This window comes from Camelina sativa, chromosome 5 (assembly GCF_030686135.1).
Source record: "Camelina sativa cultivar CO46 ecotype springtype chromosome 5, ASM3068613v1".
Taxonomy (NCBI): Eukaryota; Viridiplantae; Streptophyta; class Magnoliopsida; order Brassicales; family Brassicaceae; genus Camelina; species Camelina sativa.
In genome coordinates, this window is record NC_141884.1 from 4,516,727 (window position 1) to 4,541,924 (window position 25,198).

Below are 25,198 nucleotides of genomic sequence, written 5' to 3' on the forward strand. Positions count from 1 at the left end.
AAAACAATCATAACTACTTTCTTTAACATTAACTATTAAGTTTATAATTAATTTAATTAATATTAAGTTTCTAATTTTACAAAACAATATTTACAAAATATCAATATTATAAGTTATTTTAAATTTTCTTTTTTTCTTTGCTACCAAATTTTTAAAGAATAAATAATATAAAATTTAGGTCGGGACATGCTTGAGAATAACTTTAACGACCGCAGTCTTAGCGGGTTGACCTCCTGCGGTCCAAGAATAAAAAGTGGACCGACATGTTTGACACCTCTGTATACATATAATTATTATAAACAAATAAGTACAACTTAATAATATAAAGGATATTAAGACTATAGATTAATTTATAACAAAAATAAATTGTTGTGCGGTATACGACAGATTAAATCGTAGAATCAACAATCAAAATACAACTATACAATCTTAAATATCAAGTAAAACGTATAAAATTAACTAACAATTACAACTTGAAATTTAATGATTTTAGTAAAAAAAATAATCCCGCGGTACACCGCGGGTTAAAATTTAGTGATGACTTATGTGAGAAAACAACTAATGTGTAGTGTTATATTAATCTAAACTAAATTAAGATCCGTGCTAGAGCATGGGTTGAAATTCATTTTATTTATATTGTAATTTTTATATAAAATATAATTTATGTGATTGTTTTAAAAGTTTTTTAGGGATAAAACATTATACAATAAAATCATATGCTAAATATGAATGCTTGAAAAAGACACCTATATTGTAAGTTTATATTATTAATGATTCTAGATAATTATCCGTGCTATAACACTGGTTAAATTTTATTTTGTAATCTATCTTGTAACCCACTATTTAACTTGTAACCAATCAATCTATCAATTTCGTAATTTATCTTTGGTTAACGTTGTGGTCTATCGATAAAATTTGTGGAAAATAAATTTGTAATATTGTGTTTAAAGATCTTTGGAAACAACGTGATATAGGACAAATTAAAATCTTCCGAAAATACAATTTAGAATATCCATGATTTTATTTGTTACCACTAATATATCAATTATCAATTTAGAATATCCCTAATATTTAGGTGTAACCAATTAATATTAATATATGAATTAATCTATAACCTATATATAACCTATTTGTAACCATTTGTAACAATTTATTAAAAATATAAAATCTACAAAAGCTATGTTGTGTACTTCCTTTTTATTAAAAAGGGATTTCCACTTTGAAACCGTGAGTTTCTTATTAACTCAAACGTACCAAAGATCTATGAAGTATACCTTAAACAGCTGTGAGTAAAAATAAAAAGTATAATATATATTGAGTGAGTGATATAAAAAATCAAAGTAATAAGTTAATAACTATAAAAACATGAGATAAGATATATCACAACTATGATTTGCTACTTAATTATATGACTACTTTTGGCTTTTCATAGTACTTAGCTATCTATAAAATATGATTAAGGTTATTTTATAAATGATATGGACAATGAGATCCACATCTGTTTGCAATAATAATATTATGCTAAAAATTTTAATTTCGAATAATTTGCATATAGTTGACAAAGAAGAAATAAAGAATAACTTGCATATATGCGTATCTGCTGACATTTTATTACTCCATAGAGAATGAAATTTTGAGAAAAAAAGAATAACTTGCATATATATGCATCTGAAGTCCATATCAATTAACTTTTTTGAAATAGAAATATCTTTCTTTTTCAAAATTTACTGTAAATTTTGAGAAAGTCAGAAGAATAATAGAATAATATTTTCTTTTTTTCTTTATCTGAAATCACATAACTATAGTGCGCCGTTAATAAGAAATATACACTAAATTTTTTAGAAATTACTGTAAGTGTACTTGCAATTGGCAAAAACTTTTGAATAATATTGATGTCAATATTAAACTTCCTTCAAGTTAACGAAATTTATCATTGGTGATTCTTTCTGATACACTGGGAACTAGAGATGGTTGAGACTTGAGACGACGTCTAAGGAAGAAACGACACCGTTTGAGTGAACTAATGGAAACCTAAACAATCAGTTTTTGGGTATTCCAGTGATGAAGAAGAGCTCATTCAGTAGCCAGCCTTTACATATATAATCTAAGAAAGAAGCAAGAAGATAATAATGCTTCAAAAAACGACAGCAAAGAAACAAACCCCAAAAAGAAAGTATCAAAAGATCTCAATCCATCCAAGATCCTCACTTATTCTAAGCAACACTAGGCGGCGCCTAGATCTAATTTGACTATCCAGAACAAGCTCTCTAGTTCTTGAGTTCTTCGAAGTTTACTGGTACATAACCCCACAAGTCACAACTACAGTTACACACTCCCTCTCAGTAAGCTGATTACGCGGCCTACAACTACTCAGAGTCAGTGCTCTTAAATACTCCACTAGGCAAAAAGCTCAAGCTAATAATACACAATAATCTCAACAAATAACAGAGACTGCAATAGGCAACTTCTTACTGTTCAGGAACCCTAATACAAGCTTTTTATCATCTTATGTATGATTATAATCCTCAAGACTCACAATTACACAAAAACACAAGAAGTTTGTTTCAGAAACATAAACTCCTGTTATGTATCAGATTACTTGTGGTGGTTGTCTTCATCAATTGTTCCAAATTTCTGCTTAAATGAGTCTTGCCTCTGCAGCCACATCATGTGACCCTGCCACCGGATTAATTTCAGATATATATAAAGTTACAAAAATCAAAAAGATTTATAAACCCTATTGAATCAATCAGAAAAAAAAAAAAATCATGGTAAAATTGAAACCTGAAGACCAGCAGCCCAGACGATGATTAAAGAAGCGACCCAGAATCTCTTGTCCTTAACGATCGTCTTCGCATCGAATCTCGCCATTTTCTATATTCCCCTCTTTCTTTCTTTCGTTTAGCATCGAGAATTCGAATCCCAATCGATCGGCTTGTCAGAGTTTTCTTTTCCTGATTTTGCATCCAATAATCCTCCATACCAAACTGGCCCAAGCCCAATACGCTTTTAGTAAAACGTATAAGAAGTATAAACCGGTAAGGGAAAAACAAAACATAAAATCGGACCGGTTTATTGATAGGTTGATTGGTTAGATTGATACAAATTTAATTTATCTCCGAGATGATCAGTTCGTTCAGTTGCTGGATTAATCCTATAAACTTCAATTTTTTTTTAATAATGTTTTTGACTCAATCAGAACCACATATTTATTTATCTGAAGTGAATAAAATATGGTAAAAAAATAAGATTCTGAAGCGGAAAAATCTCTCTTGTGCACATCAAATCTTATTTTGCCTATATACATATGCATGAAAGAAGACTAGGAGAGAGCTCAAACAAAAAAAAAAACAATGACGATGATCTCTGATCTTTCCCGAGATTTGGTTGGAGAAATACTTTCTAGGTTCCAATAACATGTCTAAGAGATGTAAGATGTACTTGCAAACAATGGAACACTATTTCCAAACATCAGATTCTTGGTAAATTAGCGGCATCATCATCACCGAGCCAGTTTCTAGGGTTTATGATGATGGACTATAAGGTTTGTTCAGTGAGATTTGATCTCCACGGAATACACAAGGAAGACGACGACGATGGCTCTGTTGTTGACGTTGTTCCATCTATTAAACCGGTTGATAAGCTGATCAATCATATCGAGATATCTAAAGTGTTACACTGTGACGGTTTGTTGTTATGTGTGTACAAAGACAAGACGAAGCTAGTGGTTTGGAACCCGTATTTGGGTCAAACCAGGGTGATCGAGCCCAAAGACGCTTTCCACAGATTGGATAGGTATGCTCTCGGATACGACAAATACAAGAAATCCTACAAAATATTGAGGTTCGTGGATAATAACTTGCGCGGAAACCCCGTTTTTGCTTACCAAGTCTACGATCTAAACTCCAACTCGTGGAGTGTTCTTGACGTCAATCCCGACTGGGATGTAGAGTTTTATAGATCCGGCGTGTCGTTGAAGGGAAACACTTACTTTTTCGCTAAACAGAAAATAGGAGTTGATGGAGAGGCAGAGGTGGATGATTTCTTACTCTGCTTTGACTATACAGATGAGAGATTTGGACCACGTCTCCATGTTCCATTTCACTCTTATCTGACTGAGGACACCGTGACTCTATCTTCTCTTGGGGAAGAGAAGCTTGCAGTGTTATATCAGAGCTTGGATACTTGTGAGATGCAGATATGGGTTACGACTAAGATTGAGCCCAAGGCGGTGTCTTGGAACAAGTTGTTCTTAGCTGTTGATATGAGCTCACCCACTGGTTTTCAGTTGCAGGTTGCTGGGAGCTTCTTCATTGACGAGGAGAAGAATCTCGCGGTGGTTTTTGATTTAGACAAATTTCTTCGCTTTAAAATAGCTTACCTAATTGGAGAGGGTGGTTATTTTAGACAAGTGGGTCTCGGTGAAGCTGTTAATATGGAAGAATATCCCTACGGTTGCCCACTCGTGTGCTCTTATGTGCCAAGTTTAGTGTGCATCAACCAAAGCCTCCTACTGTCGGGCAAAAGGAAAGAACGATAAGTTAATTAGTTTATTCTTTTTTTTTACAGGTGCCTTATTTGTTTCTTGCATATCATCATACCAATTCATTTATAGATGACAAGCATGCATTGTTCTTAGCGGTTGAATCCTTATCGCTTCGTTACAACCAAATCTGGATTTCCTGTTTAGTTGTTAGAGATGTAGGAGCTAGAGATCCCAATAATAGTCTCTGTGCTATGTTCATAAAAATAAGAAATCGTACCAGATTTAATGGAACAAATTATTTTTTTTTATGAACAAGATCCAAACACAGACTATCTAACTAGCCGTTTCTATTGTCTATTCAGTATATATTGTGCTTCTAGAGATTCTAGCCAATCTGTATCAAAGATGATAGCATTCGTTTTTATAGCATGCGATTACTTCATAGAACAGAACATGCACATATACACCAGCAAGATCATATATTTTTATAAACATCAAAGCTAATAAATAGTTCTCTTTTCATATGTTGTTGCTGCTACGTAGGTAGATGTAAAATCTAAATTAAAAAAAAATCCGGTCGTTTTGACCAAAGAAAAAAAAAGAATCGGTTCCTTTGTAAATTATGAAATGAGGCTTAAGAAGTTTATCAACGCTTTAGAATTAAAATATGTATCCGTATATATTGTACTGGACTTCAGTTTAGAATCAAATATTTTGATCAAATTTACTAAAAAAATGAAATTAATAGTTTAAGTACTTCACTAACCAATATGTTAATGGTAGGCGTGATGATCACGACTGGAACAGGGATGTTAATGGTAGACGTGTCCGTGGAGGCGTTTTGATGGAAGGAAACCAGATATGGTTTAACTATACCGCTGCCGTGAGTCCTCAGCTTCTCCGGCATACTATCAGATTTCAACACTTGTGAATTACTTCTTTTCTCTTAATTAGTTTTTATATTATCATATTTGGTTTTGGGTTTACAGTAGGTAATCAGAATAAGATAATATAGTGAGTAAGACTCGAATGAGTAATTCAGACTCGAATGAGTAATTGGATAATGTATGGGTAATTAATATCTAAATCAACAATCAGACTTTCATCCATTTAAATAAGTATATGGATAATGGGTTAGATTATTTTTAATTCTGTTCAGGTGATTAGGAAAATTGTATTAAAGGTTGAGAATTTTTAGATATTTTTTTAAAGTATTTTCACATAATTTAGTTATATTATTCTTTTATACGATTTTATTTTTATTTTTTCAGGTATGGGACTGAAACGTTTGTCCATTACATGAACCAGTGAACTCATTTCACTCGGTTTGATCTTTCTTTTATATTTAAACATATTTATCCATCCCTCTGAATAAAGTATAAGTTTCTCTTTTACTCTCAGTTTGGTATTTATTAACTGATGATGTCTTTAAACTATTTATCGCCCGTTAAGGTAATGGCTTTGGTGATTTAAACTTCAAACAAGAAGCAATGAGATTTGCAAATGCATTGCTCGATAAATAAAATATGTCAATGTCAAACATCATTACAATGCCGCTAGACTTTAAAACTTAACCAGTCACCGAAACCTAAACCTGATTTAAGGACAAACGATCTGCAACTAGAGAACTGCATTTACACATTGTTTTGCACTTCACATCAGAGTCTTTTTTATGATAAATAGAAACCGCCATTCGCTCCACTCTTTATGTACATCTCAAAACAAAACAGTGGAGACTGAATGGTTTAGCTAAATGAACCATACCTTCTTTTGTTGTCAAGTCAGAAAGAGTTTATGTCTGAGTCTGGGACGGGGACTGAGTCTGAGAGGGAGATTGAGCCTGAGTCTGAGACGGAGATGGAGTCTGAGTCTGATTCTGAGACGAAGACTGAGACTGAGCCTGAGTCTGAGATGGAGAATGAGCCTGAGCCTGAGATGGAGACTGAGCTTGAGTCTGCCGAGGTTTCGGAAAGTATTTGTCTATGAATTCTTCAGCGCGGTCGGGGTATGTCGTCATCAAATAGTTGTTTAGGGATTTTCTGTATGAAAAGTCCTGTTTGGTCCCATCAGTTGAAACAACAAAGAAGCACCTGCTATCTGAGAATGTGGTGTGCTTATCAACCTACATTATTGTTTAACCAAAAATTTCACATCAGAGACATAAGGCGAAGTAAGATTCAAAAGAGAAGCTAAATTTGTAATCGAGCATCCTGGTTACCGTGATGAAATCAACACCGGAGCCGAGCTTTTTCTCTTTTTCGGGATGGAAGTTCAAAATCTTCTCCAGGACAAACGTCTTGTCATCATCAGAAATTGGGTCTCCATCAGGGTACCTTCATTGAAAGAACACAGTTTTAGAAAGATGAAGCATAACAAGTATACGGAAATGCGAAACAGCATAATAATTGTACATAATACTGGATATTGGATAGACTGAGCTTAAGAACTAGAAAGGCATACCCAGACAGATGCATTATTTTCCTGAGAGTCCTCATGACTGGCTCAACATCTGAGAGAAGCTCTTGCTCCTCAGAGGTGAATGAGTCCAAGCGCTGTCTCGTTGCTGTAAACATGGGAGCCAAATTATCCTCAGATCTTGGTGGCCTAGGAGTATGGTTCCTTTTTCCTTTCCAGTCTGCACCACCACCATTGGACCAGCCACCATGTGAGCCATTAGATGGAAATTTCTTGGCTGGATTTCCCCACTGGATTCTCTCTTTATCATCATTCTCTCTACTTTTGGTCTCCTTCAAGGAAACCCACGGATTTCCATCATCTTCATTGGTATCATTGTCTGCTGCAGTGGGACTTGGCTGTCCCCAAGAACCCCAAGCAGCAGGACCTGATTCAGTTTCCGAATTCTTTTTGTCCGCGGTACCCCAACCAGCAAGACCTGATTCAGTTTCCGATTTCTTTGTGTCCCAAGCACCCCAAGCAGCAGGACCTGACTCAGTGTCAGATTTCTTTTTGACCTGGGAACCCCAAGCATCAGTTTCCATGTTTTTTCTGTCCCAAGAACTCCATGCAGCAGCATCTGATTTAGTTTTGTCACTAGAACCCCAAGTAGCACTATCTGACTCAGTTTCCAAGCTCTTTTTGTTCCAGGGACCCAAAACACCAGCACCTGACCCAATGTAAGAATTCTTTTTGTCCTTAGAACCCCAAGCAGCAGCATCTGATTCAGTTTCCGAGTTCATTTTGCTACTAGAACCCCAAACAGCAGCATCTGTTGAACCCCATGCAGCAGGAGCTGATTCAGTTCCCCAGTTCTTTTTCTCCCATGATTTGTCTGAAACAGATTTGAGTCCCCAAACGTCAGAAGACGGCTCACTATTTTCTGGGACAATAGAATCTGTATGGGCTGGTCTTGTTTCCCAGTTTGGTGTTGTATTTGCATCATCATCCTTTGTCTTTAAGCCCCAAGCACCCCCTGAATCTGACTTGGAAGATTCTTGAGCATCTTTTTTAGTGTTCCAACCAGATCAAGCATCTTCCTTCTCAACATGTGTAGTCTTTTCCCAATTAGACTCCGGGTCTGCCTCACCCCCTGTGTTTTTTGAGACTCCCCATTCTGGGCCACCACTGCAACCATTATCCCACGAAGAACTTTTCTCCCAGTTGGATTCTGACTTGGAAGATTCTTGAGCATCTTTTTTAGTGTTCCAACCAGACAAGGCATCTTCCTTCTCAACATTTGTAGTCTTTTCCCAATTAGACTCCGGGTCTGCCTCACCACCTGTATTTCTTGAATGTCCCCATTCTGAGACCACTGCAACCTTTATCCCACGAAGAGCTTTTCTCCCAGTTGGATCCTGATGGCTGGCCTTCTTCATATATAGTTTGGAACTCGGCACTGTCCTCAAATTTAGGCTCTCCAAGGGCAGAGTCTCGCTCAGGCGATTCAGCCCATTCAGCCATTTCTTCCTCTGTAACATCAAAACCAGGGGAAGACACATATGCATCTGCATTTGTCGTGGATTTGACCATTTGGAGGAAGCCGTACACATCTGTTTCTTCTTGATTATCTAGACCAGTCTGGAGATAGGTTGACAACAAATTACATCAAATTGCATAACAAGCTTATATGAGAAAACCTCAGTCAATTGGTATGATTCCCAGTGAGAATGTATACCTCTTTTTGGTTCCACAGAAGCTCAAACTGTGAACCTGTACCAACATCCACGCGTTTTCCCCAAGAACAAGACCCAACGACTGTTGATAGAGAATCTTTATGACATTTCTCAGCCGCTTTCTCAAAACATCTTCTTGGTGTCTAAAAGCACAAAAAGTAATTCCTGTTAACATGGAGCCAGTATAAAGTCTTACAAAATAATTTGTACTAGACAATTAAGGATCGAACTACTAACAATCAGAGTTGCTTCTGCGAATGGAGCCTTAATGTTTAAGGATCGGGTCAAAGCTTTGTAACCTCCAGAATTGAAACCCAACATATTCCCTGAACAAGTCATGTTGTTTGCTAGGAGAATGATGTGTTCTTTCAAGACTCCTCTGGAGACCATTCTCACTGAAGCTTATAGACGCTGCAGATCAAATCAACATCTTAAATTTAACTTCGTTACACAAACAATGAACAAACATGATACCAAACATGTAATATGTCAGAAGTGTAAGATCCAGTGCACGGATCACGTCGTAAGTTATTAAGTACCTGTACTGCTTGTTCAAAAGCACAGGATAACCCAAGCAATTCTTGCACTTGCTTTATAGAATAAGGGATTGACCGTTTTGTGTCTATCAGATGAAGCACTGAAAGACATGAGTCTATCACAACCCTCCATGCATCACCACTTTGCTTGACAGCAGATTTTTCAACAGTGACATCCAAAACCCATTCCCCCCGGCGGGATGCATGACGATTCCGGATCCACGTTGTCATGTCTGAACTATGCCAGATTATATTTGCTGAGCAAATCCGTGGATCACCTGCTCAGTTTAGATACAGGAGTATCATCAAAAACAATTATCTAGAAATCTTACTAAAACATAGTCTTTCTTAATAGCACAGAATTTCGATCACAACTTGGAGGACAAATCAATCAGACAAGTTGAGAAAATATTTTTGTTCATTAAACTTCTCGCAAATAACAAAATTTTGCAAGCCATATAACGAGAAAATTTTGAAAGGAAGACTCAATCATATACACTGCACCCCCATCAAAGAAGAAACCGACTGGTACGGAAACAAGAGAAATAAACAAAAATGAAAGTGTTATTCAAGTACCTTTGATCACTGTATCCAGCAGAACCGGGTAAATTGTATTGCAAAGAACATCAAGAATTATTTCTAGATCAGGATCGGTGGCATTGTAGGAGAACATCAAACAAGGCATATCTGAATCTTTGCTCCCACAAGGATCTCGGAAAGAGCAGCACTCACTGTTCATTGGAGAATAGATAATTACAATCAGGTAACAGAAAATAAAGTTAAACATGTAGACATAATGATATGAAAGAACAAAATGGGAAGAAGATAACTGGAAACCTAGAAATCAACATCAGACTTGCTTCTGGAAAAATTATGCATAACATTCAACCAGAGACGACATTCAGAGGAAAAGCGAATCACTGTACAAACCTGGCAGACAAACTTGTTCTCTTGAAGTCGTCAGTAGCTTTCTTCTTTTTCTTTTGTCCTCGTGAATTAATTATATCCTCACACTTTTGAAGGATATCCTGCATACTGATGTTCCAATCTTGCAACAATGTCTAGTAAACCAAAAACACCAATTACACAGCAAGAAAAGGATAATAGGTAAAGTGTTTCTATGACAGGTAAAGGCTTCCATAAAGATTCAACAGTAAAAGAACCAGAATTCAAACCTTATTAAGATGAATATGGCCATGTAGGCATGAATCAATTCCAAAAATTTCTGATATAGTTTGTTGCTTTCTGTATCTGCATGCAAGTAAACAGAAACCAGATTGCAAAGAGGTTTAGTAAAACCGAAAAAAACAAAAATTAACAAAGCAACATACGAAAGTAAAACCCAATGCTTACTCGACGAGGAATTCCACGGCAGTATCTTTAAGACTAACTTTCTTCAGCTTGTTCCTGACTGTGTAAGCAGCATTTTCCTGGCAAAACCTTTTTCCACAATGGCATTCATTCAAATATAGAATTACGCGCCGATCATTAGTAGTGTTTTGGAAATTGACTTTGCAGAGCAGAACTTCCTGGGAAAAGGACAAACACAGAAAACAATTATACAACAATACAGATGATCAAAGCTGTACTAAGGAGGCAGCTTTAATATTGCTATACCTTCATTAGCTCCCATGATGAATTACTATTTGGAGTGGAATCAAGCACTGCCTTATACGCAGGATTTGACATGGCAGTAGCTGCCAATACTCCAACAGGTTCTCCCGCCTCAAAAAGACCTTGATGTCCATGTTCAGAATCAACTCCATATTTGAACTGAACGACTGAGTTACTACAGGTGTTTCTTACAGTTCCATCGTTTGTAATCACGATATCCCGAAGAACAGCCATCAGATTCTTAAAGAGAGTTCCAGGCTCAGCTAACCCCCTTGAAGAGCGAACAATAACCTCCCTTGCTGCAATTGAATGAAAATCTCTTCATACGGATCCAGCCCATGAAAGAAGCAGCCCTTCACTATTCCAAAATCGCCAGATGAAGAAATCCTGCCGTACTTTCTCTTACAAAAGAGAGCCATGTCCTCTACCAGAGTCTTCGTGTAGAATTTCTTTTTGTCAGAAAGCTGAAGACCCAAGAAGCCTGTCTGCTGCACCAGCTTGTTGATTGCTGAGTTACTCTTGATGTCGATCAAGTTCCGCATGGAATATGACTTAAGCATAAAGTTAGCAGCCACTTCCTTCACTTTGTGGATGCTGTTCTCTAGTTGCAATTCATCTTCATATGATAATCTCAAGCGAGACACCATGTCTGCCCTAGACATGGATAAGTCTTCCAAACTTACACTAAATCCCTCAGCAAAAAGACTTTCCATCAAAAGAGGTTGTAGCGAGTCGAAGAATCCAAGTGCCTCCTTTGGACCCTTCTCCAGAAAGATTGAAGTTACAATGCCATTGATGAGGATGCCATCGCATCAACCCCGAAATCAAACCTCAGCAAATCACTTCCATCAACCATGAATCTGTCACCTTTGCAGGTCAGACGCTCTGGAAAGGCAAGCTGTAGAATCTGAAAAACTGTCCAAGCTGGGCCAGATTTACTGGACTTCCTTAGTGCTGGTGGTGGCAGAGACAGAGAGCCATACATAGCTAACTGTTGAGCAGTTGCCTTGTCCAGAAACACCCGCTCCAGCATAACCCTCAAAGACAGTAAAGAATCACAACCCATCTGCAAAATCAGCTGTCCAGTATGGGAGCTAAGCAGTTGCTTCTCCACAGAGAAGAGCTCCATAACCTCTGCCTTAGCACTAAGTGACTGTGGGTAGAACAGATGGACACAATCCCCATCAAAATCAGCACTGAGGGGACTACACATCAGAGGGTTATTCTTCACGGTGTTATCTTCATGAACATACACCCGAAGCGCTTGAAGAGAATGCTTATGTGTCGTCGGGGGTCGGTTGATAAACACAACATCCCCATCCATGACCCTGCGATGAACAACCTGCCCAGGTTTAAGCACAGTGTGCTCCTTGGCTCCATCCCTTAAAGAATAGGTCGTCGAACCTTGAGTATAACTCAAACACAACTTGTTGTCTACTAACTCTTGTAGATAACTTATGTTGTGGACACTAACCCTTTCCTCAAAAGTGATTCTCTGCGCAATTTCAATTGGGATGCCTACCTCATTCACATCTCTGTACGCATCTCCAGTGATGACGCTACGGGAAGAGAAACCTGAACCCTTTCGGATGAAATGTTCTCATTTTTTCTGTCCAAGCTTTTGAAGATGAACTATCCGAGATCTTAGACACCCCGTATCTCATGTCAATGTTTCTTGTTGCTTTGGCAGTACCCCTAACCTGCAGATAGGTATCCACCACTCTAAACATTCCATTGGCTTCAGCTTGATGCGACTCAAAGTTTGTCTCGCCAGACCTAGAGCTTGTTATGGCTATCACTTTCTTAAGAACGTCTTTTAGCTCAATTCTGGAAGGATCCTGAAAAAAAGAATGACACAAATCCAGGAGTTACAACATAATCCAAAGCATTCAATAAACTCAACACAGGATTTTATTGTCAACTGGCTTACCACTGACATGGAGCTGAAACCATCAGAAACATCTGGCACTGACAAACAGTTAGGCGGGAGTGGAAGATATTCCAATATGTATCCTTCTTGAGGAATATGTCCCTTTGCTGTGAGTTTCTTTTTTGTTTCTTCAGGGATCCGTCTTAGAATTTCCTTTACCTATTTGTTTTCCCAGCATATGGAAAAGGACACGGAAAGAACATAATCATCAGTTTCCAGAGACAAAACATCTTTAAAATAGAGAATGAATTTAAACAAACAAAAAGAATGTAACCATAAAATCCTAAATAAACAGAAACATAAGCACGAAGAAGAAAGTAAAAACCTCTCTTGCCAACAGGGGCCGCGTGTAGTTGCTTCCATAGCGGTAACCATATCTTTCCAGGAAATTCCAGCAACCCGCCTGCAGTCTTGACCTAGATGGGAGCTTCAGTTCTAGATATGAGGCCCCATCCGATGATCTATCTCTGATTGAGATGTTTGCAGCTTCCTAATACAAGACGTTCAGCAATAATACATATAACCAGTTAATGTTTCATGGTGCCACAAAAATACCAATAACTACTGCTTCGCGATTATTAATTATTGTTACTTTCATTGAATGGATCAAAAGAAGCACAATTACTATATAGATATGAATTAGCACGTTTTCTAACATGCAACTAGTTGACGGAAAACTTGGACAACAAATTAAATGCTGAACAATCAGAATGTATATGGTCCCATAAGAAACATTTATCAACTTCCTTTTCAGGTAAAAGGAAATAATCAGAATGTATATGGCATTACTCACCTCACAACAGACACCTAATAAGCGCTCCGCCAGACCACCACTTGTGCTCTGTACTCAGAAAGGTGAAAAACATTGGTCGAGATCTTATATGGTTTATGAAAGAATTTACAAAATCATATCACATGGACTTTAAGAAAACTCAACGAGGTAATACCTTTACCTTCTTTATCTTCAGACATTTCAAGCACAGAAGGCTCAGCATTTGTTTCAGTTCATTAACATGAGCAGGATGGTATATTGGCACTGGAAGCTGAATATAACCGAAATGACCTGAAGATGTAGAAACAAAGATCGATACTTGAAGAAGTATTCCAACAAACAATGGCAGAAGAAAAATATAGGAAATACAGAACTGGATTACCTTCACATTTATCTGGCTCTGTCGCACCGCACGATTCACACCTGCCAAACTCCAGAGGCAACCCCAAGAAGGGGTTAGAGAGTTGACTGGCATGATTGATTGAGGATTCACTAATCGATGCTACACACTGCAACAAAGAATTAAAGTCCAGTGAGAAATAGAAGAGTGGCAGAGGATATATCGCAGAACAACATATATATGCAAAAGTGTAGCACTTAGCATTACACAGAGCTGAGTAGGATTATACTAAAATTCATGAATTTAGTGGCAAGCATAACCAAAACATAGAGGGTTTTGGCTATTCGCAATCCTTAGTTCTGTAAAACTCATGATGAACAAAGCGGTACATGCAACTTTTTATCACTCTTAGAACCACATTCATCGAATCCATAGAGGGTAGGTATAAAGATGCAGAACCAAATGGATCAAGTCCAGAGAGTATAATAACTCTTATAACTTACGATTTCATGGTTACTTGCAAGGGCAAATGTGATTCCAACAATCTCTCCTTCTAGAATTTCTGATGAAGAAGATTCTTCCTCCATGACACAAAACCCTAAAAATTGAAACCAAACACAAACAAAACCGAGTTAGCAGTTGGCAGATGTAAAGCAAACAGAGAAACAAAGACATTTGAGCTCTTTAACTTGATAAAACCCATAAATTTCCAAATAAAAATCGAGTCTTTGAACCAAAAAAGAAAACAAAAATCGAAGAACAACTTCTCAAATCTGAAAAAGAAACAATCTTTCCACTCGTTTACACAAAATCGAAGCAGTAGTAACACATAGCAAACCAAAAAATCTGAAATTTCAAACCTACATTCGAAACCACAACAAACCCACAAAAACCCCAAAACACACACACTCAACGGAGTCATGATCGAGCTTTGTTTTCCCGTTTAACAACGAAAGAAACAAGTTGGGTAAGAAGAAATACCTAAGAATCGACGATTCAGCAGAGGATTTGACCCGGTTTGGTTCCTGAACCCGGAAAAGAGACGAAACAACGAGTCGGGGAGACAAAGGTTTTAAAAAGAGGGAGGAATCTGAGTGAGAGAGAGAGAGTGAAAATGGCGGAACTGTGAGAGAGACTCAGAGAGAAGAAATTGCGAGAGAAAGAAGGTTTTGAGTGACACTGCTTTGCTTCTTTCTTTTTTCTCTCCCAAAAACTTTTTGTTCTTCAGTCTCTCCAAAGCTTCCGTCTTTATAAACCCACAATTGCATGCAAAGGGGAAAATTTTTCAGTTAACATTAAGAAAACTCAATTATAGTAAAAACATTAAAAACACTATAATGTACTACTATTAATACATACCTTCATTTCTAGTGTTAACATGGCTTAAATTTGTTTTAATGAGATATAAAACATAAGAAACCTACTTGAAACAATTTAAACAATCTCTCGAGTGAGATTGAGAGCGAATGATCAAATAAATCACTTACTAATTTATATTATAGACCTTTTTTATTTCCTCTTTACAAAAAAAAAAATTAAGTATTTTATTCATTTAGTTGGTGTAATTCACCCTTTTTGTTTTTTTTTTTTGTTATACACAAAGATGCATCCCCAATTCCAAGTGAAGTTGGGAGGAGGTGCCAAACGGGGTTTCTTCTGGTTTCTGGATCCTACTCGAGCATGCTTGGGAGAGGTCTCACGGCCATGAATGCATCCACCATCTGAAAATTTCCGTTAGTCAAAATTCCTAGTAGAGTGGGGAGATATCAAATCATGATAGTTAGAGAATAACAATTTTTTACCTCATCGGTAACAGCAGCTCGTGCCCTGCGGTGTCTCTCAACTATTTCTGTCAAGACTTCGGTGAGTCGCTTCTTTACAGCTCCAGTCAACATCTTTTTTTTTTCCATTCTCTTTTTCATCATCGGTCAACTTCTCTTCGTTTCCATACTCCTGAAAATATATTAATACAATAATTAAGAAAACTACGATATAAAAACATCCGTCCTTCTCTGCAGTGATCTTCATAACAAACTGATTGAAATCTTGTACGTACGTACCTTTCTAATATAATCAAGTTCAGAATCATCTTCGAGGAAGAAACTCAAATACTTGAACGGTATGTCTTTCTGTGAGTAAAATAGTAGAAACGAGATTATTACCAGAAAATTAAAGACTAAGGGGAAGTATACAGATTAAAAACAGTTTTGCAAGTATACAGAGTAAGGGGAAGAGGCGAAACAAGGAATTTGGTACCTCTAGATCTGATCTGTGTTGTTTTTGGTCTTTCTCCTTGTCTCTCCCACCAGTATATGCATATCTATTTATCTGCATATATGGAACCGCATCAAATTTAGATAATGGAAGCAATGATCTGATTTCATTACTAGGACTGCTATATCTATTGATCTATGAAGTTTGACACTACAATGCCATTACACAAACAGAGTGCCTATTTTTGAAACGACAAAATAAGCGGGAAGGATTCAGGTGCCCTTCATACCAGACAATGAATGGACTTGTTTGTAATAATAGATGCATGGGAAGGAACTACTGGGAATAACAAAACAAATTTAAATTACAGAACTCACCTTGTTTTTAATGTCCTCTGCGGTATCAGTTACATAGATAGCGGAATTTGGATCACTAGCAGACATTTTTCCACTCAGTCCCTGCGTGAAGTATGACCAAGGCATTCAATAATTTGAAAGCAAGAAACTGTGGTGTAAGCACATATCTATACATATCCTTATTAGACTAGTAGTAGTTAAGAAAACACTTGCCTGCAGAGCTGGAAAAAATGATGACTCAATTAGAGCAGGCTTGCTATATCCTAACCGAGGTGCAACATCACGAGTCATTCTAAAGTAAGGATCCTGTACAACAAACACCAAAAGCAAAAGATTGGTTGTTATTTATAAATACTAATGAGAAGTTATTGATGATTTTCCAAAACCAAACAAGTTTAAGATATAAAGTAAGACAAAACAACAAACCTGGTCAATTGCACAAGGAATCAAGCAACGGAGCTTGTCCATTCCAGGGAACAAGTGAGGAAATGAGGTAGGGAAACATGGAGCTGCCTGCAAATCTATATGGAATTCAATTTAAAATATGATAATTCTAGAATTCATGTAGCCACACCAACATAACAGAAAAAGACGTACCTGCACTGCACATAGTGTAATTCAAGGAGATAGAGAGAGTATAGTTACCTTATTATCTGTTACGCATGGTGAAATCTTGGCTACATTTTCATACAGAGTACTATATACACACAAAATTTTCGCAAATCAGTCAGGAAAGTGTAATGTAATAACACCAAAACCCAAAAAAAATATATATAGTAATAGGATACAATATAAAAGCCATTTTATGAGCAAAAGCAATCTTACCCCATTTTAGAGAAGATGAAGGTCTTAGTTACATCGAATCCACAAGCAATGATATCTTTGGCATTTTCCCTGGCAAGTCTTTGAGTTTCCTCCACCGTTAAGTTCTTCCACATGAATTTTTCATCATCCGTTAGCTGTATAACAAGGGGAACATTGAAAGCTTCTTGCAAGTATCTGCAGCCATATATAAAGAATAAATAAAAGTACAGAGTAAGAAGATGTTACAAAACCATATATATACACGGCTTGACTTACTTGGTAAACATGAAAGGAATCAAATGGCCCAAGTGCAAAGCTTCTGAAGAAGGTCCTCTTCCAGTGTAGAGATAGAACTTTTCTCCTCTCTCATACGAGTCAAGAATCTCATTGAAATACCTGTGGGCGAAGAAGACACCACGGCGGAGGAAAACGTGTGGCTCACGACAAGTCAGTCTTTTAACACGATCGATCAGTGACTGGTCGATCCTTTTGCAGCCAAATTCTTTAATAATCTTTTCGTAATCTATCTTCTCTCCACCTTTAGCAGATACTTCCCATGGGTTCAGATTGGTCGGAAATTAATTGATTTAATAAATTGATAAGCAAATAAAAAAAATCCTGATATGCAAATAAGATTTAGATTTTTTCAAGGCAATATTATTAATTTTTTTAACAAAAGAGATATATATGAATCTGATATGTTAATATAATGGTTCCAATATCCTTCTAAAATTAAACTAGAAACTCTAGAAACCCAATTCATTGATAGGTTGATTCAATTAGTGAGAAACAAAAAAATTTGTTACATAGTTTGAGAAAAAAAAAAAAAAAAAAAAGGAGAGTTTAATTAATAGGAAATTCGAACCAATCAATATTTACCATATTTCTTTTAATATGTAAAATAGGATTAGGAAATTTTACATTGCTCATATATAAGCACCGCCGAGAGCGAAAGATACAAACCCTAGATATTAACATTGCTCACGAGTTAAGAAAAAAAAACACCAAAATCTCCGGAACCAGCACAGGGCAAAACAATGGCTCTGGAATGGACAATCTTAGCCTACGCCACAGCGGCTGAAGCGATCATGGTCATCCTCTTGACGATGCCAGGGCCAAACTTTCTCCGCAAGGGATTAGCCGTGGTCACTCGCCGTCTCTTGAAACTGTTGTTGGCGATAATCCCATTCTGTGTATTCCTCCTCATGGATATCTACTGGAAGTACGAGACTAGAATATCATGCGATGGAGATTCCTGCACCGCTTCGGAGCTTCTCCATTACCAGAAATCTATCTTCAAGTCTCAACGTAACTTCCTCCTCATCGCTTTGGCTCTCGGTTTTTACTGGATTCTTTACCGCGTTTCGAGTATGGTCTTCAAGATCGAGAAGCTTAACCAGCGGGTCCACAGGCTCAGGAGGGACAGTAGATAAAGCCCAGCGTCTTTATTGTCTCAGGTCATTTTAATTTGTGCTGTTTGCAAGAGTCTCTTTCTTTATGTCGTTTAGGTTTTTAGGGTTTTTTCTGCCTTTTATAATATAACCATCTTGATTGATCTTGTCGAACACTTCACACTGTGTTTTTTTGCTTTCTTATGCGTTTCTACACTCTGTTTTTCTCTGCTTTTGTTCTGTTTCTTTAGCTCTTTGCAATTATGTGTTCTCTCATTAAAAAACTTCAAACAATCTATGGATCTATTAAGTGGATATCAAAAATTAATGTTTTAGGCTTTTAATTAATACAAGTATTGCTTTGACTTGAACTATAGAAATTTCAACTCTGCCTGAATAAATTGCTTTAGAGTTTAATATATATAGGTGGTGTGTTGCTTTCTTAACAAAATCTCCAATATTCTAGACGGTCAACTTATTAATTTGATTGATTTCATACGTCATATCTTGCACAAAAGCATTAAAGCAGGAACGTACCTTGCATTAACCATACCTCATACTCATACAGTTTTACAAAACATTATACGGACGTTTATATGAACTTGGATGATATTAGCCAAAGCAGTCGCTTTCACTAGTTTAATTAGACACTAATCATGCCCAATCCTCATTTCCGGAAAGAAATTGGTACTCAAGAACTGGTTTTAATCGCCACTATTACCCCTGCTGTTTTTATCGCCATTGTTGCGATGATGATTGATTACAAAAACAAAAAATGAACAGTAACACCACCAAATGGATATGGCTGGTCTGGTCGTCTTGAGAATTTGAAAGCTCTAAACAAAGAAAAGGAACAACATTGTGAGAAAAGTCCTGAACCCACCAGATGGCTGACTGGACTGATGTAGCTTTGTCAGTAAAATATCTTATAGATACGAAGCTCAAAACCCAAGTTTCACTTGCGTCAATCCATGGTCGGCTGTGCATATGTCAACATCTAAAACAATTGGATTTTCCGATACATGCATTTGAGCAATTATGTTTTAAATATTATTACATGTTAGAACATGTATGAATCCAGTCGAATATTTAGATTTGAACAACCCATACGAATAAAAAAGAATAGATGGAACAATTAAAATCACAATATATCTCGTCTGACTCTATCATGACACTGATGACAAAGTTATTTTGTAAACAGCTTTGAATATTTTTGGATAAACGTTAGGAGTGCTTCAAAATTAGGAATGTGTTGAAAAATACGTACGAAGACAAAATGTCATCATAGGACTTACGTATTAGCTTTTTATATAATAAAAAAAATTTATATAAAGATGTGTTTCTAACAACAATAATAGCATGATCAGCGCCGAGGATCCAGTGTTTTATATAAACCCAAAATCCGTACGTACCATAATCGTACTAATCATTTCTTAAAACCTCTCCTCGGCAAATTCAGAGCACCTCACCATGAACGAACTCAAACCAGACATCCTCTCTACCTTACCACTAGAGCTTCTCCTCTATATCATTGGCTTCGTCCCTTTTGAATCCGCAAGACTTATCCCTTTCGTCTCCACACGGTATAGGTCCGTTTGGAATCAAGCCTTACTCGTCGCTCACAGCCATAACGGCTCCATCGAAGACATATTTCACGCCGTCTCTAATTTCATCGACAACTTCGACGAACACGACCCGTCTAAAAACACACGGAAGCTAGAGTTACACGTCGACAAGTCAACCTTCGTGTCCACTATTCTCGCACCTAATAACGTCATGCATATGAGCTTCTTCTTCCCTGATGGTTCTAAGAAAGAAGAAAGCTTTTGCTGGCGTCTCGAGATCAACGATCAGATTCCAAGACCTGTCGACGACTCAAGTGGTTTCGTGGTGAAGACGCTTTGTTTAGACTCGGTGAACTCGTTAACCCACGAGGTCGTTTCCTCCATGGTTTTGGATTTTTCTTTACTTGAGAATCTCAAGATTGGTGGTTGCAAGGGGTTAACTTCTCTCACTATTGATTCACCAACTAAACTTCTTCACTTATCCATCTCGGGTTGCCCCAAGCTGAGATATCTCGAAATCAGAGCAGTTAAGCTCAAAACCCTTCATTACCAAGGATTTCTACCGTTGATGAAGATCCATGAACATTTCAACTTGACCAATGCGATTTTCGACGTAAGACAAGGCCCAAGCCTTAACAACAATGCTTTAGACACCGGTCCTCTCTTGCTGATCATTAAGAACTCTCAATCTCTTACACTTTGTAGATGGATGTTCGAGGTAACAAAGATATTTATTTTATTTTACGATTGATATGATTCTATCATCTAGTGTGCGACGTAGACTATTTAAATTTTTGGACCATGTTTTGAGAAGTTATGTATTACTACTTTTGTTTATATAGGAACTGATGAAACCGTCCATATCATCATCTTGGAGATCATTCCAATTCTACAAATTACAAGAACTGCGGTGGATTGATAACTCGATGAACCAAGAAAACATCAAAATCCTGATCTCTTTTCTCAAACTTTGTCCTTCAATTGAACGCCTCTTTGTAACTGTAAGTGTCAAGCACCTAAACATTTGTAACTTTAATTTGTACATGTTGGTTTAGGCTTCGTGCTAATACCTTTGATTATATATATCGGAGGTCGATTTGAATACTTATAGTTCAAAAGAAGTCTATGTTGATGCTGAATATGGGAGCGAGCATGCAAGAGTACTAACGAACTTAAAGCTGGTCAAATTGGAAGGATCAAAGAATGAAGACGATAGTAATGATCAACTGATATTGGCTCTACAGCAAATGGTCAACATCAATCAGCCTCTGCTTGTACTGTCTTCGTTCTCCAGAGATTGACTCTGCTTTCGAATCGAAAAGACATAAGATTATGTCTAAAGATACACGCATATGCACATGTTTTAATTAATCTGCTGTCATTTTAACGCGTGGGTTCCTATTTCTTGATGTACAAGAAACCTTGTAAACAAACTCAAGTTTGGCTTTGTTAGGATAGAGCCAATTGAAGCTTTTTCACCAATATGTATTATTCTAATATTTACTATGATAAATTACTTAAAAACAACGTTAAAATGATTTTTCGCAAGTATATGCATATGATAGAATAAGACTATCTATATATATAAAGTTAACTTTGCTCACTTCTCCTTCCTCCACATCAGCTTCCACCTAATCATTTTTTCATAAAAAATATTATTTTTAATATTCATTTATTGCATATTTATTATTTATAATTAATAATAGTAAAAAATAAGTAAAAAAATTAACTAAAATTAATTAAATCACATCATTACTTATTAATGTGATTCATAGAAAAAAATGCCAAATTTATTTACTAATTATATATGGTTGACGGATTAAAAAAACTGAAAAAGTTAACGGCGGCGGCGGGTTTGAGAGAGGCTCAAAAGGAAGAATGGTACATATTAAGGTTTGAGAGAGGCTTAAAAACTTTTATTTGTACTTGGTGTCTTTTTTGGGCCACTTTTGGGCCTTGACTATTGGTGTAGAAAAAGGCTTTAGCTTTACGTCTACTAAATAAAGTGGAATCTTCAAAGTCAAACAGTGTCGGATTTGCTTTTGGCATGGCATGATGACATGTATAATATGTGTGATGTGTAATAACTAAACAGGATGACATGTTTTTGGCATGGCACGATTTGCTTTTGGCATGGCATGATGACATATGTAATAACTAGACCCCACCTTTAAGCTTTTTTGGTTTGGTGGAAGAGGGAACTGATTTCGGAGGACTCGCTGTGAACACCGGTAAATAATTGTAGGCACCTAAAAAAAGAAGACGAAAATGTTCCCAGCGAAAATAATAGGGTAATCTACATATATAAAGTTAACTTTGCTCACTTCTCCTTCCTCCACATTAGCTTCCACCTAATCATTTTTTTTTTGCGTAAAAAATATTATTTTAAATATTCATTCATTGCATATTTATTATTTATTATTAATAATAAAAATAAATAAAAAATAAATTAACTAAAATTAATTCACATCATTACTTATTGATGTGATTCATAGAAAAAAATGCCAAATTTATTTACTAATCATATTGGGTTGACGGATTGAAAAAACTGAAAAAGTTAACGGCGGCGGCGGGTTTATCTATCCAAAAAGAAGAATGGTACATATTAAGGTTTGAGGGAAGCTTAAAAACTTTTATTTGTACTTGATGTCTTTTCTGGGCCACTTTTGGGCCTTGACTATTGGTGTAGAAAAAGACTTCAGCTTTACATCTACTAAATAAAGTGGAATCTTCAAAGTCAAACAGTGCCGGATTTTTTTTGGCATGACATGATGACATGTATAATAACATGTGTAATGTATAATAACTACACAGGATGATATGTTTTTTGCATGGCATGAATTATTTTTGGCATGGCATGATGACATGTGTAATAACTAGACCCCACCTTTAAGCTTTTTTGGCTTGGTGGAAGAGGGAACTGATTTCGGAGGACTCGCTGGGAACATCGGTAAATAATTGTAGGCACCTAAAAAAAGGAGACGAAAATGTTCCCAGCGAAAATAATAAGGTAATCTATATATATAAAGTTAACTTTGCTCACTTCTCCTTTCTCCACATCAGCTTCCACCTAATCATTTTTTTGCATAAAAAATATTATTTTTAATATTCATTCATTGCATATTTACTATTTATAATTAATAATAGTAAAAAAATAAATAAAAAATGAATTAACTAAAATTAATTAAATTTAAAATAGTTTAAATAATAATATAATATTTTAGTAAATAATAAAATTAATAATTATCTAAAAATGAATTAAGTAAAATAAATGAAAATTTTAAAATATTAAAAATAAAACTATAAATTTGTTTTAGTAATAATGTTATTATTAAAATTATAACCAAAAATGATTATATTCCAAAATTTAGAATGGGTTAATGAGTTTTAGAATGTAAGTAAGAATTTAATGCATGGTGGAGTAAAAAAACAAGTTATGTAATTGTATTTATAAAAATCTAACCATGTGCAGGAGGTAAGTCCATTTGCAGAAGGCACCATCACACCCGGGATCGAGTCCCGGTTCCTACGAATGTAGGAATTTGGCTAATAGGCTGGCCAGTTGTGGCCCAATGGTTGACAAAAAAAAAAAAAAATCTAAACATGTAAATAAAATTGAAGTGAAACATTAGTTTCTAAGAAACATATACCATACAGATTTATTATTAAATTTTACTTATAAGATAGAAAATATTAATTACTTAACTTAACTTAAATTAAAAGTTTTGATCTAAAACAAAGACATTGTAAGAGGCACACTTTTTTTTGGGAAACATATGAAAAAGAATTTTGAAAAGATAATCTATCTAAAAAAACAAAATCAATGGTCAGGAAATATAGAAAAAATGATATGTAAGGCGTTACAAAAAGTGGCATGTGATTTGTGTAGCATATCTCATAACGTATATTATCAACTGGAGCTACAATTTTATAACATGATACAAAACATATATAACAAATATAACATATATATATATATATATATATATATATATATTATCAAATGCTTTTAACCCAAAACATTGGCAAAAACAACATATTTAAAGTACACTATGTTTTTTTTAGAAGAGGAAGCTGGGGTTGCATCACAAAATTAACATCTGTAAATAACATATGAGATTTTAGAAAATATGTAACTTGGATTAGTGAATAGATATTCATTATGGGGTTTAAACATTTCATCATTTAAGCATTCTTGACTTAGTCGGAAATTCTATTATGGCAGATGATGCATTTGGACAACCTCATTGTAGCGACATAACACTAAAATTGTTTCTGAAACTTTGTATATTCGCATTTAATGTAGGATATCGATATGTTGAAATGGTCTCTATAATTAGGTCAACGATCGTCATTGACGTTAGAACTTTTAAAATTATGTTTTCATGAGATACGAATATGGAATGAATTCTTTTAAAGATAAAAGGTCACAAGATTGTCAACAATATTATTGCGACAGTAGACAATATATGTTATATATAGATTAGTAAAATAAGTACGGCACTTATAGATATTTATCTTTTAATCTTCAAATTATATTCATATTTAATGATTCTTACTGATATAAATTTTAACTAAAATCCCACGTAAAATCGCAAATAAATATAACAAAGAAATATTATCTTAAAAAATATAGGGGGTTTTCAAAAATACCTCTTTTCTATGTCACTTTTCAAAAATACCATTTGATGATGTCTATTTTCAAAAATACCCCTTTTCAATATATAAAATGACAAAATTATAAATCCTAAACCCCAAATACTATAAACCCTATCCCTTAAAAACTATACCCTAAATGTAAATTGGGAACCCAAACCTAAAAAAAAAAATCTAAAAATTAATTTAACATGGTGTAATTGTGTAAAAAAGGGCAAAAATGAAAATGTATAAAATAATGGACATTTTTGAAAATGGATATGCCAAAAAGAGTATTTCTAACAAATTGTCAAAAATATATATGTTGTATATCACTGAGTAAAGTAAGTTTAGTATTTATATAAATTTATACTCAAAAGTTGGAAAGATTATATTTGAGCTTAAGAATTTCTATTGATAAGAAA

At 35.7% G+C, this 25,198-nt stretch overlaps 2 protein-coding genes, 1 long non-coding RNA gene and 3 pseudogenes across 4 annotated transcripts; 2 read left to right on the forward strand and 4 right to left on the reverse strand.

Annotated features, from left to right (window-relative positions):
- Positions 1-2,434: 2,434 nt before the first annotated feature.
- LOC104785485 (uncharacterized) lies at positions 2,435-2,972 on the reverse strand. The gene is made up of 2 exons (XM_087513101.1): positions 2,785-2,972; positions 2,435-2,676 (listed from the first exon to the last, which is right to left on the reverse strand). The coding sequence occupies exons 1-2, from the start codon at positions 2,869-2,871 to the stop codon at positions 2,596-2,598; spliced, it is 168 nt and encodes a 55-aa protein (XP_087369227.1). The 5' UTR covers positions 2,872-2,972; the 3' UTR covers positions 2,435-2,595.
- Positions 2,973-3,350: 378 nt separating this feature from the next.
- LOC104788883 (putative F-box protein At4g17200 pseudogene) lies at positions 3,351-4,781 on the forward strand (annotated as a pseudogene).
- A 1,209-nt stretch (positions 4,782-5,990) lies between these two features.
- LOC104785486 (DNA-directed RNA polymerase V subunit 1-like) lies at positions 5,991-15,034 on the reverse strand (annotated as a pseudogene). The gene is made up of 19 exons (XR_015598304.1): positions 14,790-15,034; positions 14,312-14,406; positions 13,851-13,977; positions 13,644-13,759; positions 13,490-13,537; positions 13,022-13,186; positions 12,697-12,855; positions 10,770-12,604; positions 10,506-10,681; positions 10,328-10,403; positions 10,083-10,213; positions 9,729-9,883; positions 9,156-9,430; positions 8,854-9,027; positions 8,619-8,759; positions 8,274-8,521; positions 6,947-8,092; positions 6,705-6,819; positions 5,991-6,608 (listed from the first exon to the last, which is right to left on the reverse strand). The product of XR_015598304.1 is annotated as a DNA-directed RNA polymerase V subunit 1-like (transcript).
- A 444-nt stretch (positions 15,035-15,478) lies between these two features.
- Positions 15,479-19,124, reverse strand: LOC104788884 (tryptophan--tRNA ligase, cytoplasmic-like; annotated as a pseudogene).
- Positions 19,125-19,932: 808 nt separating this feature from the next.
- On the forward strand, positions 19,933-21,665 carry LOC104785487 (F-box protein At2g39490-like). Its single transcript, XM_010510706.2, has 3 exons — positions 19,933-20,856; positions 20,981-21,139; positions 21,230-21,665. The coding sequence occupies exons 1-3, from the start codon at positions 20,044-20,046 to the stop codon at positions 21,437-21,439; spliced, it is 1,182 nt and encodes a 393-aa protein (XP_010509008.1). The 5' UTR covers positions 19,933-20,043; the 3' UTR covers positions 21,440-21,665.
- On the reverse strand, positions 21,619-23,153 carry LOC147943265 (uncharacterized). Its single transcript, XR_015557008.1, has 3 exons — positions 23,026-23,153; positions 22,307-22,489; positions 21,619-21,769 (listed from the first exon to the last, which is right to left on the reverse strand). It is a non-coding gene; the product is annotated as an uncharacterized LOC147943265 (long non-coding RNA).
- Positions 23,154-25,198: the final 2,045 nt, after the last annotated feature.

Bases quoted from the DNA above. Each gene is read 5' to 3' on its own strand.
- LOC104785485 (XM_087513101.1), bottom strand. From the start codon at position 2,871: ATGGCGAGATTCGATGCGAAGACGATCGTTAAGGACAAGAGATTCTGG. The intron at 2,677-2,784 runs GTTTCAATTTTA...ATCCGGTGGCAG, and splicing joins TCTGGGCTGCTGGTCTTCAG to GGTCACATGATGTGGCTGCA.
- LOC104785487 (XM_010510706.2), top strand. From the start codon at position 20,044: ATGAACGAACTCAAACCAGACATCCTCTCTACCTTACCACTAGAGCTT. The intron at 20,857-20,980 runs GTAACAAAGATA...TTGTTTATATAG, and splicing joins TTTGTAGATGGATGTTCGAG to GAACTGATGAAACCGTCCAT. The intron at 21,140-21,229 runs GTAAGTGTCAAG...TATATATCGGAG, and splicing joins TTGAACGCCTCTTTGTAACT to GTCGATTTGAATACTTATAG.